This window comes from Nerophis ophidion, linkage group LG15, assembly GCF_033978795.1.
Source record: "Nerophis ophidion isolate RoL-2023_Sa linkage group LG15, RoL_Noph_v1.0, whole genome shotgun sequence".
Taxonomy (NCBI): Eukaryota; Metazoa; Chordata; class Actinopteri; order Syngnathiformes; family Syngnathidae; genus Nerophis; species Nerophis ophidion.
The window spans coordinates 6866996-6885322 of NC_084625.1; the positions used below are offsets into that span (position 1 = coordinate 6866996).

At 40.1% G+C, this 18327-nt stretch overlaps 1 protein-coding gene across 1 annotated transcript in view; it reads right to left on the reverse strand.

The window, feature by feature from the left end:
* Window positions 1–18029, reverse strand: part of cip2a (cellular inhibitor of PP2A) — a 43349-nt gene extending 25320 nt beyond the window's left edge. The window contains exons 1-9 of the mRNA XM_061921352.1: window positions 17658–18029; window positions 13350–13497; window positions 10478–10590; window positions 10287–10378; window positions 10119–10215; window positions 9903–10025; window positions 7774–7919; window positions 7620–7695; window positions 3182–3394 (exon numbers count right to left, since the gene is read on the reverse strand). Of these exons, the coding sequence (XP_061777336.1) occupies window positions 3182–3394; window positions 7620–7695; window positions 7774–7919; window positions 9903–10025; window positions 10119–10215; window positions 10287–10378; window positions 10478–10590; window positions 13350–13497; window positions 17658–17759 (1110 nt within the window). The 5' untranslated portion in view covers window positions 17760–18029. The remainder of the gene's footprint in view (window positions 1–3181; window positions 3395–7619; window positions 7696–7773; window positions 7920–9902; window positions 10026–10118; window positions 10216–10286; window positions 10379–10477; window positions 10591–13349; window positions 13498–17657) is intronic.
* Window positions 18030–18327: the final 298 nt, after the last annotated feature.

Consider the following 18327-nt stretch of genomic DNA (forward strand, 5'->3'; position numbering starts at 1 on the left):
TCGATATCGGTTTCAAAAATTAAAACTTCTGACTTTTTATAACGCCGCTGTGTACACGGACGTAAGGAGAGGTTCAGAGCGCCAATAAACCTTAAAGGCACTGCTTTTGCGTGCCGGTCCAGTCACATGATATATGTGGCTTTTTCACACACACACAAGTGAATGCAAGCATACTTGGTCAACAGCCATACAGGTCACACTGAGGGTGGCCAAATAAACAACTTTAACACTGCTACAAATAGGTGCCATACCGTGAACACACACATAACAATAATGACAAACACATTTCGGGAGAACATCCGCACCGTAACACAACATAAACACAATAGAACAAATACCCAGAATCCCTTGCAGCACTAACTTCTGGGACGCTACAATATACACACCCGCTACCCCCCCATCCTCTCCTGAAATCGGAGGTCTCAAGGTTGGCAAGTAAGCTCTAGTACAGTGGTTCTCAAATGGGGGTACGCGTACCCCTGGGGGTACTTGAAGGTATGCCAAGGGGTACGTGAGATTTTTTTAAAATATTCTAAAAATAGCAACAATTCACAAATCCTCTATAAATATATTTATTGAATAATACTTCAACAAAATACGAATGTAAGTTCATAAACTGTGAAAAAAACAACAACAATGCAATATTCAGTGTTGACAGCTAGATTTTTTGTGGACATGTTCCATAAATATTGATGTTAAAGATTTCTTTTTTTGTGGATAAATGTTCAGATTTAAGTTTATGAATCCATATGGATCTCCATTACAATCCCCAAATCGTTATTTTTTTTATAATTGAATCACTTATTTATTTTTCAATAATTTTTTAGTTATTTTTTATATCTTTTTTTTCCCAAGTAGTTCAAGAAAGACCACTACAAATGAGCAATATTTTGCACTGTTATACAATTTAATAAATCAGAAACTGATGAAATAGTGCTGTATTTTACTTCTTTATCTCTTCTTTTTTTTTAACAAAAATTACTTTGTTCTGATTAGGGGGTACTTGAATTAAAAAAATGTTCACAGGGGGTACGTCACTGAAAAAAGGTTGAGAACCACTGCTCTAGTATGCAGCACTCTGGGCTGAAGCTGTTTGCCTTAATTTTTTTGTAGCTATTGTTTTGAGGCATGTTTAAAAAAAAATAAAAAAATAATGCACTTAGTGAAAGTCAAGGTATAGTATTTCCCACAGTTGTAATGGGTATCAGGATTATCTCAGGGAGAGCATGTCCCGAATTCCAAGCTGCTGTTTTGAGGCATGTTAAACAAAAAGAATGCACTTTGTGACTTCAATAATAAATATGGCAGTGCCATGTTGGCATTTTTTTCCATAACTGGAGTTGAAGTTGTTCTCTTATTTTGGAAGCCTTTGTTTTTGATTGATTGAAACTTTTATTAGTAGATTGCACAGTACAGTACATATTCCAAACAATTGAACACTAAATGGTAACACCCCAATAAGTTTTTTAACTTGTTTAAGTCGGGGTCCACAATAATCAATTCATGGTAAAGTTACATTGTTTAATGCATCCAGCGGGGCACCACAACAAATTTAGGCATAATAATGTGTTCATTCCACGACTGTATATATCGGTATCAGTTGATATTGGAATCGGTAATTAAGAGTTGGACAATATCGGAATATTGAATATCGGCAAAAAAGCCATTATCGGACATCTCTAATTTATTCTTCTTCTTCTTATCCAGATTTTGGCACGTTCTACCTTCTGTAACTTCAAACTGTTCAGCCTATTCGGGAATCGTGGGCTTTACCTTGACAAAATTCCAAAAATTCCCAGAATTCCAGGTTTTCCGGAACATTTTTCCCCATTCATAATGAATGGGCCCTTTTTCCAAACTTCTCCCATTTCCATATTTTTCAACCGATTCAAATCATTCCACCTTCGACATATTCCTGGACATTCAAACTATTATTTTTCCAAGTTAAAAAAAATTCAAGGAATTCCCAGTAATCCCTTTTTTCCCTGTCGACTACTCTTTCCACATTTCTCAACCCACTTCAACCGTTCAGGACAAAATACAAAGATGAAAAACTCCCGGTTTCCCCAAAATTCCATAATACCATTCCCCAATTAAAAATGTTACTACTTCCAAATTTCTAAACCAATTTGAAAAATTCCAACACCAACCATTTCAACTCACTCAGAACATTCAATTTTTTATTTTTTTTGCATTTTCAGAAAAAAACCTTATTTCCCAAAATCTCTAGGAAATTTCCATTTAAATTAATTGGACATTTTTCCAAGAACCACAATTCCTACATTTTTCAACCTATTCAAACCATTCTAACATCAACACATTTCACAGATCCCGGATATTCAAACTAAAACTTTCTTAAGTTCCAAACCAAATTCCGGTTCTCCTGGAAAATCAAACCATTCCAACATTCAAACTATTCTTACATTCATCAGCATTTCAGTTCAACCTCAGCATTGAAGCATTCACACGCAATTCCTTCAGGAATTGCTTCATGTGGTGAATTAGTGAATTATATTTATATAGCGCTTTTCTCTAGTGACTCAAAGCCCTTTTACATAGTGAAACCCAATATCTAAGTTCCATTTAAACCAGTGTGGGTGGCACTGGGAGCAGGTGGGTAAAGTGTCTTGCCCGAGGACACAACGCCAAAATGGCGGAAGCGGGGATCGAACCTAGAACCCTCAAGTTGCTGGGACGGCCACTCTACCAACCGAGCTATACCGCCCCACATGTAATTATTATTATTGTTACAGGGCATCTAAAAATGAAAAGAATAACAACTAGAGGGGTTAGTGAGTCTGCCTCAGAATACGAAGGTCCTGCAGTCCTGGGTTCAATTCCAGGCTCGGGATCTTTCTGTGTGGAGTTTGCATGTTCTCCCCATGAATGCGTGGGTTCCCTCCGGGTACTCCGGCTTCCTCCCACTTCCAAAGACATGCATCTGGGGATAGGTTGATTGGCAACACTAAATTGGCCCTAGTGTGTGAATGTGAGTGTGAATGTTGTCTGTGTTGGCCCTGCAATGAGGTGGCGACTTGTCCAGGGTGTACCCCGTCTTCCGCCCGATTATAGCTGAGATAGGCGCCAGCGCCCCCCGTGACCCCAAAAGGGAATAAGCGGTAGAAAATGGATGGATGGATGAAATAACCCTCCTAGTCAAGTCCGAGCGAGGCTTATTTACCTCCAGCAGTTCCTTCAGCAGCCGCAGAGCCTTCAGCGAGCAGCCCTCGGCGCCCTTCACAGGCGAGCTCAGCCACTGCACGAGCGCCAGCCCCGACTCAGCGTGTCTGCTGCCCGCTGCGCTGAGTTTGGGCGCAGCCGGCTTGAACAGGACCTGACACAGTGGCAGACGCAGGGCCGGGACGCCACTCATGGCGAGGAGCAGCTCCAACACCTGCAGACACACAACACAGAGTCTTCTCAGATATCAAGAGCTTGGATAGGCTCCAGCACCCCACGCGACCCCGAGAGGGACCAGCGGTAGAAAATGGATGGATGAATAAGAATATTTTCTTTTGAAATAATTTGATTGATTGATTGATTGATACTTTTATTAGTAGATTGCACAGTACAGTACATATTCCCTACAATTGACCACTAAATGGTAACACCCCAATCAGTTTTTCAACTTGTTTAAGTCGGGGTCCACGTTAATCAATTCATGGTAAAATAAATTAAATAAAAATAAAACACTGAAGAACAAAAAATTACGAATTCATAAATCAAAATAGTGCAACCTCGATTTACTAGCTAAATTGGTTCTAGAACATGTTTTGTGTTGGAATAATTATGTATAAGTTATCACACAACTCTTATGCTTAAAAGCCGTTGCTATAGTTATTATCAATTGTGCTGAAGTGTACTTTTCTATCTGTGCAAAGGGACAACTTGCAATCTTGGATTGCGAGTCGTCTCGTATCAGTGTTTGTGTCCAGACCAGGCCTGCTGACTGCCAAGGGCAGACATCGTGTACCTTGACGCAGACAAAGCAGAGACAGGGCGATATCACGAGTGTCAGCACATTTCCTTTTCTGAATAATCATATATAAATTCTAACTGGGGCTGCTGAAATTACCCCCCTTCCTTCAGAAGCAGCCTCAGTGATGTAACCAGGGACCTCCCGAATAAATAGTGGCTAACGTGGGCTGTGCCTTAGGGCGAAGGTTGGAACTGTAACTGAGTGTACAGCCCAAAACATCTCTCCTATTTGAGCAAAATGTAACTCGTCTCTGCATGATTCCTTGCTTCTTGTCTGTTTAATAGATGTCATCAGTGTTTGAACCTGACATCTTCTAAAAAGAAGTGTGTGTAAAGTGAAGCACATACAAAACAGTGTAAATATGAATAATGCGTTGCAGCCTTGACAAAAGTCTATATTTTAGTGAAGATTTGTACACAATATACAGTAGGTACTGTAAGTCAAACAAACCTAACAAAGGGGGGATGAATTAACTAACTATTGCTTTATCAAGGTTGGAACTGTAACTGAGTGTACAGCCCAAAAGATCTCTCCTATTTGAGCAAAATTTAACTCGTCTCTGCATGATTCCTTGCTCCTTGTCTGTTTAATAGATGTCATCAGTGTTTGAACCTGACATCTTCTAAAAAGAAGTGTGTGTAAAGTGAAGTACATACAAAACAGTGTAAATATGAATAATGCGTTGCAGCCTTGAAAAAAGTCTATATTTTAGTGAAGATTTGTACACAATATACAGTAGGCACTGTGAGTCAAACAAACCTAATAAAGGGGGGATGAATTAACTAACTATTGCTTTATCAACAAGCCAAAAACAACAAGGTGAACTGTCCTGTATGTGCTGCTGTGCCCTTTGGTGCCCTCACAAACAATCAGAAATCACAAAAAAACTTTAACAACTGTATTGCTAGGATAATAAAAATGTTAAAAACTAAAATGCACTTACAGTATTTTACATTCTTGGCCAATAAAGCTGATTAACATCAGCAAAGGGAGGGGCTGTGTGTGTGTGTGTGTGTGTGTGTGTGTGTGTGTGTGTGTGTGTGTGGCAAGCACAAAACGGCTACCAGCGGTACACAAAATTAGTTAAGTCTTTTTACACAACGTTCGTAGCTGGCGTGACCTAAACATTTTTAAACCGAATAGTTTACAAATAGAGGGGTTCATAAATCGAGGTTTCCACTGCAAAATGAAATTACAAAAAAAGTATGTAAAAGAACAAAGGCGACTTTTGGATTGTATTAACTGAAACATAAGCGACAGGACATGATTTTATATATATATATATATATATATATATATATATATATATATATATATATATATATATATATATATATATATATATATACATACACACAAATATATATATATACATACACACACACACACAAATATATATATATATATATATATATATATATATATATATATATATATATATATATATATATATATATATATATATATATATATATATATATATATATATATACAGGGTTTCCCGCAGCGCTTTTTTGTTAAGGCGGCCGCCTTAACAAAGAGCCACCGCCTAAACTAAAGTCTTAAAAAAAAAATAATAATAATTTTTTAATTATTTTTTTGTTTTGTCCTGTCCAGCTTCTCAGGGTCAGCATATGTCAGCATGTGGCCCCACTATTAACTCTTTTGTAAACGCTTATTGCAAACGCCTATTTACAGTAAGTCATTCATTTGACTTAGTTATTATTTTGACTTAGTAAATATTAACTTACTAAGTAAATAGTAAATTAGTAAATATTGACTTACTAAGACAAAATAATGACTAAGTCAAATGAATGACTTACTGTAAATAAGCGTTTGTAATAAGCCAAGTCATTATTTTGACTTAGTAAATATTGACTTACTAAGTAAATAGTAAATTAGTAAATATTGACTTACTAAGACAAAATAATGACTTAGTGAAATGAATGACTTACTGTAAATAAGCGTTTGCAATAAGCTATGTATCTCGATATATTTTCCATAAAGTAATTACAAAATACAAAACAGTCCTAGTTATCTGAAATACTAAGTATGTCATTATTTTGACTTAGTAAACATTGACTTACTAAGTCAAAATAATGACATACTTAGTATTTCAAGTAACTAGGATTTTTTTGTGTTTTTTTTTTTTACTTTATGGAAAAAATACCGAGATATATATTGCCATTCAGCATACGGAGCGGAAAACAACCAAAAATCGTAGGCTTCTTCATGCGACGAAGTCGGCCTACTTCACCACAGTCTGTAGTCTATTGCCTCCTCAGGCGACAGGGCAAATTACACTGTTCCTTACACACAACCAAGCCCCTTCCCCCCGGAGGGACACCACCTTAACTAACAAATATTCTGGGGGAAGCACTGACATATCTATATAGATATAGATATATTGATATATATCTATGTATATATATATAGATATAGATATCAGGGGCGGCACGGCATAGTGGGTAGAGCGGCCGTGCCAGAAACCTGAGGGTTGCAGGTTTGCTTCCCACCTATTGACATCCAAATCGCTGCCGTTGTGTCCTTGGGCAGGACACTTCACCCTTGCCCCCGGTGCCGTTTACACTGGTGAATGAAAGATTTGTGGTACCAGTAGGCGCAAACTGGCAGCCACGCTTCCGTCAGTCTAACCCAGGGCAGCTGTGGCTACAGATGTAGCTTACCACCACCAGGTGTGAATGAATGATGGGTTCCAACTTCTCTGTGAGCGCTTTGAGTATCTAACAATAGAAAAGCGCGATATAAATCTAATCCATTATTATTATTATTATATATCTATATATATATACATCTACAAGGGTTGTCAAACAATTTCAATATTTCATCCCGATTAATCGCATTTTGTCCATAGTTAACTAATTAATCATGATTAATCGCAGATATACATGTTTATGTGTTTAATAAGTGTACCTAAGACGGATTTGTTAAAATACTATCAAAATGAGAATGGACAATTTGTTTGCTCCTTTAAGCAAGGTGGACCGAGACCAGTAATAACCTGCAGACACACAACACTGGCCGAGAGTGGAGTCTGCTGTCTCGGTTGCTTTGTTGGGTCTGCTCCTGTCTCTGGCCATGCTCCCTCCACCCCAGCGGACGATGGCGTGGAACACCGCAGAGGCCACCACAGTGCATATGTTTCTTTTAGTTTTTATTCATAGCAGTATGTAGAAGTGTCTGCTTGTATCTGCTGCTTTAATGTCTTTAATGTCCTCTGTGTTCTTTGATGTTTCCCTCTTACACACATGGAAGAGGGCTGTGTACCATGGCTATGAGTTGTTGTTTTTTTCCCTTGGCCTCAGTCTGCACCCCCTCTCCGGGGCCCAGGCTAAGACCGATTTTTATTTTATTTTATTTTAATCTTCTATTTTTTTCTCCCATTCACCTCCCCCCCCGTTTACCTTTATCTCATCTTTTTTGTAAGGGGCGCTGGAAGCCGGCAGACCCGTCAGCGATCCTGTTCTGTCTCCCTGTAATGTTTGTCTAAACTTGAATGGGATTGTACTGAAAATTTAAATTTTCCTGAAGGAACTCTCCTGACGGAATAAAAAAAGTACTATCTAATCTAATCTAATGAACACGCACAAGGTTGTATACGTGTTGACACACAACTCACCATGGCTGCAGAGGCAGGATCTTTTAACTGCAGCAGTCCTAAAACCTTGGACACACATGCTGGAAAGTGCTTATACCTGTAGAACCAAGACACACCTGGTTCATGATGCCGCCTGTGTGCGACAAACGTGTGTCAGTGTGTGTGTTTGTGGTACCGTGTGAGATAATCTGCAATTTTAGGGTTCCCCAGGAGATCAACCAAAAGGTCCACGGAGTACTTCCTGGTGAGAGTGCCGTCGCCGTTCACAATGATGTTGAAGACCAGCTGGAAGGTCTGGTGGATGTTCTTGGCGTCAAACAGCTGACAAAGAGACACACATTGTGAGTCAGGCAGATCTCCACAACTAAGTGTGTGTAACCAACCTTCATAGTAAAAATCCACCGATTATTGGCGTCGATATTTGGCATTTTGACTAGATGTCAGATAATATCGGACTGCCGATATTATCGGCCGATAAATGCTTTAAAATGTAATATTGGAAATTATCGGTGTTTCAAAAAGTAAAATGTATGACTTTTTAAAACGCCGCTGTTTGGAGTGGTACACGGAAGTAGGGAGAAGTACAGAGGAGTTACGTCTCTCAGTCGTACTTGCCAACCCTCCCGGAGGCTGTGCCCCTCTCGAAAATCTCCCGGGGCAACCATTCTCCCGAATTTCTCCCGATTTCCACCCAGACAACAAAATTGGGGGCGTGCTTTAAAGGCACTGCCTGTGTGTCTGACGGATTTTTTTTCTTTTTTTTTTCCTTTGTCATGAAAACGGAGGTTTTTGTCATGAAAAAGGGAGTTTTTTTGGGTTGGTGCACTAATTGTAGGTGTATTTTGTGTTTCTTATGTTGATTTAATTAAAAAAAATTTAAATAAAAATTAATAAAAAATTATTCTGCGGTCCGGTACCAATCGAGCTGCGGCCCCGGTGGTTGGGGACCACTGTTATAGATTACTATTTTTATTTTTTGAATTTTTTTTATTGAAGCCATAACAGTACAATCAGTATCAGCGGTACATCGGTGTATGTAGAAGTGTCTGGTTGCATCAGCTCTAATCTTTTAATGTCTTTTGTGTTCTTTGATGTTTGCCTCTTACACACATGTAAGAGTGATGTGTGCTAGGACTATGAGTTGTTTTTTTCCTTGGCCTCAGTCCGTACCCCCTCTCCAGGGGCCCAGGTTTAGACCGTTTTTTTTTTCTCGCCCACTCATTTTTTTACATGTATCTCAGTAGAAGCATTTAAGTCTCACCTTAAAAGTAATTTGTATACTCTAGCCTTTAAATAGACTCCCTTTTTAGACCAGTTGATCTGCTGTTTTTTTTCTTTTTCTCCTATGTCCCACTCCCCCTTGTGGAGGGGGTCCAGTCCGATCCGGTGGCCATGTACTGCTTGCCTGTGTATCGGCTGGCGACATCTCTGCGCTGCTGATCCGCCTCCGCTTGGGATGGTTTCCTGCTGGCTCCGCTGTGAGCGGGACTCTCGCTGCTGTGTTGGATCCGCTTTGGACTGGACTCTCGCGACTGTGTTGGATCCATTATGGATTGAACTTTCACAGTATCATGTTAGACCAGCTCGACATCCATTGCTTTCGTCCTTTCCAAGGTTCTCATAGTCATCGTTGTCACCGACGTCCCACTGGGTGTGAGTTTTCCTTGCCCTTATGTGGGCCTACCGAGGATGTGGTAGTGGTTTGTGTCGTGGTTTGTGCAGCCCTTTGAGACAATAGTGATTTAGGGGCTATATAAGTAAACATTGATTGATTGACCTTTTTTGTAAGGGGCGCCGGAAGTTGGCAGACCCGTCAGCGATCCTGTTCTGTCTCCCTGTAATGTTTGTCTGATCTTGAATGGCATTGTGCTGAAAATTTTAATTTCCCCTCTGGGATTAATAAAGTATTTCTGATTCTGGTTCTGATTATAGTCTGGAAAATAGAGTAAATAACTTTTAAATCAAATGAATGTTGCCTCCAAATATTGGCCTCCTTGATTACAATAATCAGTATCTGAAAAAAACGTATCAGTGGATCTCGGTATAGCTCGGTTGGGAGAGCGGCCGTGCCAGCAACTTGAGGGTTCCAGGTTCGATCCCCGCTTCCGCCATCCTAGTCACTGCCGTTGTGTCCTTGGGCAAAACACTCTACCCACCTGCTCCCAGTGCCACCCACACTGCTTTAAATGTAACTTAGATATTGGTTTCACTATGTAAAGCGCTTTGAGTCACGAGAGAAAAGCGCTATATAAATATAATACACTTCACTTCACTCGACTGCATAGCAGCCACTTCACCACCCACCTTCTCTCCAACCTTCTCATTCAGAGTGAGGCTGGCCAGGATGGACAAGGTGAAGACCACCACGGTCAGACTGTGGTGAGCCAGAAAGTTAATCAGCGTTCGATAAAACGGCTTGACGGTAACCTGCGGAAAAAAAAAAAAAAAACCACACACGCACGTATCAGGGATTCCACACACACAAAAAAAAAAAAAATGTTGCGTTTCTTAAAAACTCACCAGAGACTTGATGTGACTCTGCACCAGGTGGTTGCCCCGACACAGGTTGGCCATCAGGCCGAGGCACGGCAAGATGATGTCACCCTTCTGGGAGAGGCTGAGAAGAAACAAATGTGTGTGGGTGACTGGCAGTGAATCGTTCGCTATGTCCCTCGCCACCGTGCTCACATGTTGGTCATGAGGAAGCCCACCAGCTCGTTAATGTTCGTGGACGGAAAGACGCGGGTGTTGTAGGTCAGCTTCTGCAGCAACTGTAGACTCTTAAAAGTGGTCAGGTGGAACAGCGTTACTATGACGATACATCCTACTACAACAATGAACACAGCATCTGCACCGCCACGTGCTTTAATGGACCTCACCTGCAGTACGAGAGGGTCTCCTGGGGTGGCGCTGTGGCGGTGGATGACGGAGGCCATGGTGTTGGTGAGGTTGAAGCTGCTGTGAAGCATCCCTCTGCTGTCGTCATCGCACGCTGGAAAATGAAGAGGAAACGCGTCACATGGATGACACTGAAGATGTGACATTCATGAACAAATCGAGACTTTTTAACGGTTCTTTTAAATGAACGGTGAGAACCGATTCGCTGGGAGCTGTTTTTATGTCAATGTCACCTCACTGGCAACTGTGTTAGAATAATTGTTTCTAAATTATCACAAAAAACGTTGTATTACATTGTGTTCCGGACAAAAAGACAAAAGGCTGAAACGTTCCAAGAAGAATGCTCGTAAAACTCCACTGGGACTACAAAGCGGACGGATGGCAGGATCTGCCCGAATTCTACAGGAACTCTTTTTGAAGTATTTTACGAACTCTTTTTGAAAAATGTATGGAACTTTTTGATTGATTGATTGATACTTTTATTAGTAGATTGCACAGTTCAGTACATATTCCGTACAATTGACCGCTAAAAGGTAACACCTGAATAAGTTTTTCAACTTGTTTAAGTCGGAGTCCACGTTAATCAATTCATGAACTATTTTATGGGACTCTTTTTGAACTATTTCATGGGACTCTTTTTGAACTATTTGACGAACTCTCTTCGAACTGTTTGGTATCCGAAGGCAACGCTGTTTATGACCTACTTCCCCTCAAGAAGCAGTTATGGGAAGGAGGGGGGAGAAAGTCAAATAAAGAAGGAGGATTACCATCTCGGGGCAGAGTGGGGTGCAGGACTGTACAGAGAGTACAGTGGCCATGTCTCTCCTCAGACCTGAGTCCAAATTTAATTCTGTCTCTCTTTGATTCTTTGCCTTTTGTCTTGTTTAATAGATGTCATCAGTGTTTGAACCTGACAAACTGGACTAATATTTCTATTTGTTTATTTAGCTACTTTTTAAATGGATTCACTTGTATGTTTAATTGTTCTAATGTAGGTCACATTTGTATTGTTCTACAAAAACCAAAACCATTAAAATTGGCACGTTGTGTAAATGGTAAATAAAAACAGGATACAATGTAGGGCTGGGCGATATATAGATAGACTCGATATATCACGGGTTTGTCTGTGCGATATAGAAAATAACCATATGGTAATATTCAAGTACTGTATTTTTCGGAGTATAAGTCGCTCCAGAATACAAGTCACACCTGCCAAAAATGCATAATAAAGAAGGAAAAAAACATATATAAGTCGCACTGGAGTATAAGTCGCACTTTTGGGGGAAATGTATTTGATAAAACCCAACACCAAGAATAGAAATTTGAAAGGCAATTTAAAATAAATAAAGAATATTGAACAACAGGCTGAATAAGTGTACGTTATATGAGGCATAAATAACCAAGTGAGAAGGTGCCTGGTATGTTAACCTAACATATTATGGTAAGAGTCATTCAAATAACTATAACATATAGAACATGCTATACCTTTACCAAACCATCTGTCACTCCTAATCCATAAATCCCATGAAATCTTATACGTCTAGTCTCTTACGTGAATTAGCTAAATAATATTATTTGATATTTTACGGTAACGTGTTAAAAATTTCACACATAAGTCTCTCCTGAGTATAAGTCTCAGCCCCGGCCAAACTATGAAAAAAAAACTGTGACTTATATTTTGAAAAATACGGTATACGTTCTCACACAGTTTCTTTTAGCTGCGGGCATTACACTACATGCGTTTCACACTCTTGTCTCTCCTTCTCACAGACATAAACAAGCGCACCTTCTTACATATGTCATGCATGCAACGTCACACGCCCTCCCCGAGCAGAGGTAGTGACATGGGTAACGTTAGCTGTGATGCTAGCAGAGCCGTGCGAGTGGTAATACGAGAGAAAGAAGGTGCCAATCTGGTAACAAATGAAAGAAAAATTAATTCCCAGGAAAAACAGCAGGGGGTCCATCGTCTGGAGTTGGTGTGGCTTCAATTGGGAAGATGTCGAAGAGACAACCGTAATTTGTCAAGTGTGGGGCAAAAGGGTTGCTACAAAAAGTAGCATTACTGCTAATATATAGCATGATTTGAAAAGTCACCTGCTAGAGAATGAAGAATGCTTGAAACTCCGCATGTCAACATCTCCATTCGGTGCCACACCAACAAAATGCAGAGGCAACCATTTCCACATCAACACCGTATGAAAAATAGCAAAGGACATACACTATTTTATTTTCTATTATGCAGTTCATTTTTATTTGACACTTATTGAAATATCTTGTGTGACATCATGCACAAAAGTACACTTTATTTGTTTTAAAGTATTGTAGTGGCGTTCTGTACAAAAAGTGCCCTTTTTTTCGTGTTTTGATATGTCATCTTAGTGACATCATGCACAAAAGTGCACTAATGGCTTGTTTTAAATGTCTCTGACAATCTTACACTTTCTTTTGAAAATACATGAATGTTTGTGCCATTACTTAATAACTGTTTAATAAATACTGTTTTGGTCAATTGACTTAGTTGTGATTTCCCTCTCTGCATGAAAGTTTAAAAGTAGCATATATTAATGCAGTATGAAGAAGAATGTTTTAATGTAGACACATAGAATCATCATACTGCTGTGATTATATGCATCAAGTGTTCATTCAAGGCTAAGGTAAAACATGGAGATATATATCGTGTATCACTACATGGCCTAAAAATATCGAGATATTAAAAAAAAAAGCCATGTAGCCCAGTCCTATTTGTTGCTAAAAATAAAAATTAAAAATATTAGAAAAAAAAAAACAGCGATGATAACAAGTTTGTTGAAAGTCACGGCTCTGTGGGATCCATCTCCTTTCAAACCGTACCTAGCTGCGCCAGCAAGGAGATGATGGCGCTCGCCAAGGCGGGGCAAGTGTTCGGGTTGCCCGTCAGCTCCACCAGGCCACAGACGCACTCCATGGGTAAAAGGTGGCCCGAGGACAGCAGCTGGTCGCACTTGAGGGCAGAGACCTCCTGCAAACATGACAACATTCACACTTGGAGAAGGATGAGGGAGACCATCGTCAGCAATTACTGTTTTTTTTCGTAGTTTTTAAATCAAGACTCAGCAATTTCAAATGTATCATTCGCCAATGTCTGAGTTTTTCCTACTCTTCTTTTTTTATAGTCAGTGTTAAAACCTCCGACCCCTGTGACCTTGGTGTTATCAACAGTATTTTACGGGTATACGGGCAGCACCACTTGCCGTGAATCGATTGTAGCATTCAAATATACAATATATAAGACGCAACAACCCTTCCCCCACCGTGCTGCCCCAAACTGTTATCTCTATGAACATGCTTTTGTAATACACTATATCAGTGGTTCTCAACCTTTTTTCAGTGATGTACCCCTTGTGGACATTTTTTTTTAAATTTAAGTACCCCCTAATCAGAGCAAAGCATTTTTGGTCGAAAAAAAGAGATAAAGATATAAAATACAGCACTATGTCATCAGTTTCTGATTTATTAAATTGTATAACAGTGCAAAATATTGCTCATTTGTAAAGGTCTTTCTTGAACTATTTGGAAAAACAGATATAAAAATAACTAAAAAGTTGTTGAAAAATAAACAAGTGATTCGATTATAAATAAAGATTTCTACACATAGAAATAATCAACTTAAAGTGTCCTCTTTGGGGATTGTAATAAGGATACATCTGGATCAGGGTTCGGGAACCTTTTTGGCTGAGAGAGCCATGAAAGCCAAATATTTCAAAATGTATTTCCGTAAGAGCCATAGAACATTTTTCAACACTGAATACAGCTAAATTCGTGCATTTTTAAGTATGAAAAACATTTGTAGAGTATAATAAGTCTCTTATTCTTTTGAACAACATTGTTATTCTACAAAGTTAACCAACAATAAATATAATACTTCTTACCATTGATGCAACATCGTGAACAGGTGCAGTAGAAAACAGATGGTTGGATTAAAATGCATGAGAATGTTTTATGATTTGAACGTTATTTTTGAAACTGTGATTACAAGTGGAATTATTCATTACTTATCGTGTTAAGCAATGTCAGCTAAGATTTATCTGAGAGCCAGCTGCAGTCATCTGGCTCTAGAGCCATAGGTTTCCTACCCTTAGTTTAAGCATTAGACAACTTTTTACCTGCACTCTGCCTCCCGCTGTTTCCCACATCTACAAAGCAATTAGCTACCGACTGCCCCCTACTGATATGGAAGAGTATTACACGGTTACTCGGCCTAGCTCGGTTAGGAGAGTGGCCGTGCTAGCAACCTGAGGGTTCCAGGTTCTATTCCCGCTTCCGCCATATTAGTCACTGCCGTTGTGTCCTTGGGCAAGACACTTTACACACCTGCCCCCAGTGCCACCGACACTGGTTTAAATGTAACTTAGATATTGGGTGTCACTTTGTAAAGCGCTTTGAGTCACTAGAGAAAAGCGCTATATAAATACAATTATCTGAGAGCCATATGTAGTCATCAAAAGAGCCACAGGTTCCCTACCCCTGATCTGGATTCATGAACTTAAAATCCTACTGAAAGCCACTACTAGCGACCACGCAGTCTGATAGTTTATATATCAATGATGAAATATTAACATTGCAACACATGCCAATACGGCCGCTTTAGTTTACTAAATTGCAATTTTAAATTTTACCGCGAAGTGTCCTGTTGAAAATGTCGCGGTATGATGACGCGTGCGTTTGATGTTACCGGTTGTAGAGGATATTTTTTTCCAGCCTGATCCAAGCTATAAATAGTCTGCTTTAATCGCATAATTACACAGTCTGTGTTGCTGAATCTTTTGCAATTTGTTCAATTAATAATGGAGAAGTCAAAGAAGAAAGATGTAGGTGGGAAGCGGTGTATCGCAGCTGCCTTTAGCAACACAAACACAGCCGGTATTTCCTTGTTTAAAATTCCCGGAGGTGAAGCTTTACTATGGAACAGAGCGGTCAAGCGAACATGGATCCCGACTACATGTCAACCGGCAGATTTCGGTGAGAAAATCGTGGTAATAAGTCGGCTCTTACCGTAGTTATGAACGGCGCTTGCGTCCTCCCGCAGCTGCTGCGGACTATTACCTCCTCCCACCGGAGACACTGGCGGTCACCACACCCGTGGCCACACCCCTCCGACTTTCAGGTACCATATAATCTCACTAAAACACTAGCAACACAATAAGCAGATAAGGGATTTTCCAGAATTATCTTTGTAAGTTTTGTTGAAAACTTACACTTAATATTTTTTGTTTTAAGGGTTAACATTTTTTGTTGAAAATTATTATGGTTGTGAAGTTATGTTATATTTTTTGTAAATAAGACACATTTGGTTTATTATAAAAAGGGCAATTTATTTCCTTTGTCAGACCGCTATTCTCGCGAGATTTTGGTGTAGTATTTGGGGTTGCAGACATGCAAAAGACTTTGAGCCATCAGCAGCAGCAAGAACATTTGGCTAGCTGAACAAGTTGCACAACACTGAAATATTTGCTGCCCAAGAACCTCCGAAGTGGCAGGCGGCCACGAGTTTTCACGGCATAAACTCAAGTAAAGAGCCCATCTTTAAGAAGCTGTGCCAGTGTTGTCATTTCGGAGCCACAATCTTAGTAAATGTGTCTATAACAGCTCATGTTATTCTATTCTGTGTTATATGTCTTTTATGTTGCACGATTGCGCCAGGTAAAATTCCTAGTTTGTGAACCCGTTCTCAAACAATGGCAATAAAAACTTTTCTGATTCTGATTTCTGATAACATCTGAATCGTCCCCACTGTCCTCGCCTTTTTTTTCCCCTAGTCCTTCACTCTCACTATCCTCATCCACAAATCTTTCATCATCTCTCAAATTAATGGGGAAATTGTCGCTTTCGCAATCCGAATCGCTCTAGCTGCTGGTGGGCATGATTGTAAACAATGTGAAGATGTGAGGAGCTCCACAACCCGTGACGTCACGCGCACATCGTCTGCTACTTCCGGTACAGGCAAGGCTTTTTTATTAGCGACCAAAAGTTGCGAACTTTATTGTCGATGTTCTCTACTAAATCCTTTCAGCACAAATACGGCAATATCGCGAAATGAACAAGTATGACACATAGATAGGACCTGCTATCCCCGTTTGAATAAGAAAATCTCATTTCGGTAGGCCTTTAATTCTAAACATTTCTGTCCTCTCCGTGAATGTGTGAGTTCCCTCCGGGTACTCCGGCTTCCTCCCACTTCCAAAGACATGCACCTGGGGATAGGTTGATTGGCAACACTAAATTGGGCCTAGTGTGTGAATGTTGTCTGTCTATCTGTGTTGGCCCTGCGACGAGGTGGCGACTTGTCCAGGGTGTACCCCGCCTTCCGTCCAATTGTAGCTGAGATAGGCGCCAGCGCCCCCCGCGACCCCTAAAGGGAATAAGTGGTAGAAAATGGATGGATGGATTTCTTCACAAAAAAAGAAATCTTTAACATCAATATTTATGGAACATGTCCACAAACAATCTAGTTGTCAACACTGAATATTGCATTGTTGCATTTCTTTTCACACTTTATGAACTTACATTCATATTTTGTTAAAGTAATATTCAATAAATATATTTATAAAGGATGTTTTAATTGCTGCTATTTTTAGAATATTTAAAAAAAATCTCACGTACCCCTTGGCATACCTTCAAGTACCCCCAGGGGTACGTGAACCCCCATTTGAGAACCACTGGCGTAGTGGGTAGAGTGTCTGCCCTGAGATCAGTAGGTTGTGAGTGCCAACCCTGGCCTAGTCATACCAAAGACTATAAAAATGGGATCAATTACCTCTCTGCTTGGCACTCAGCATCAAGGGTTGGAATTGGGGGTTAAATCACCACAAATGATTCCCGGGCGCGGCACTGCTGCTGCTCACTGCTCCCCTCACCTCCCAGGGGGTGATCAAGGGGATGGTCAAATGCAGAGGACAAATTTCGCCACACCTAGTGTGTGTGTGACAATCATTAAAGTATACATCCATCCATTTCCTACAGCTTGTCCCTTTTGAGGTCACGGGGGGTGCAAGTAATATTTGTTTAAATTAAATGATTCTGATATAGATGTTATCGTATAAAAGTTATAAAAACACACTATGTTAACGAGACAGGTTGTTGAAGGGCTCTCAAAAAGGAGAGCTCCCTCACAGTGTTTACCTCCACTTGTTTGAGGAGCTGTGCAGTGTTGTGAGCGCTCCTGTCGCCTCCATATTGCTGCGAGGCGAGAAGAAGCGACTTTAGACATGTCGTCACGTCCATTCCGAAGCACTTTGCCCACCTATGTCGCTATCGATACGTGGAAGCTGTCTCAAATGGCCGACGTCGAAGACAAAAAGGAAGGTAAAGTAAAAATAAAGAGGGTACAGTAAAAATAAGTCCATTCAACGTCACGCGGGGTGTTTAAAACGTCCGGCGCTATTTGACGCCGATACCGAATAAAAACAGGAAATATTTATTACAGTTTCCAAGTTTTTCACTCCTTTTGAAAATTCATCTACTTCCGGCAAAACGGCGGCGATTTCCTCCCGCGCGCAGTTTTAAACCGAAAAATGGAACAAACCAAATCAGAGAACAAAAGGGGTCAACGGTTGTCGTAATATATGCTAGTTGACCAAAGGGTTCATAACTGTTAGTTTTAGGACAGTATAGCCATATTTCATTAGTCAAAAAGTCACATTTTATCTTTTAATCGATTTTAAAGTCATAGTCATGGGTTTGTTTTATAATACTTGGATGAGTTAACCCCCTCCTCTTTTTAGATGGACTGGGCGAGGTGACGCCATAGAAGAGCACGCGCTATAAATGAAACATTTAATTTAAATGTCAA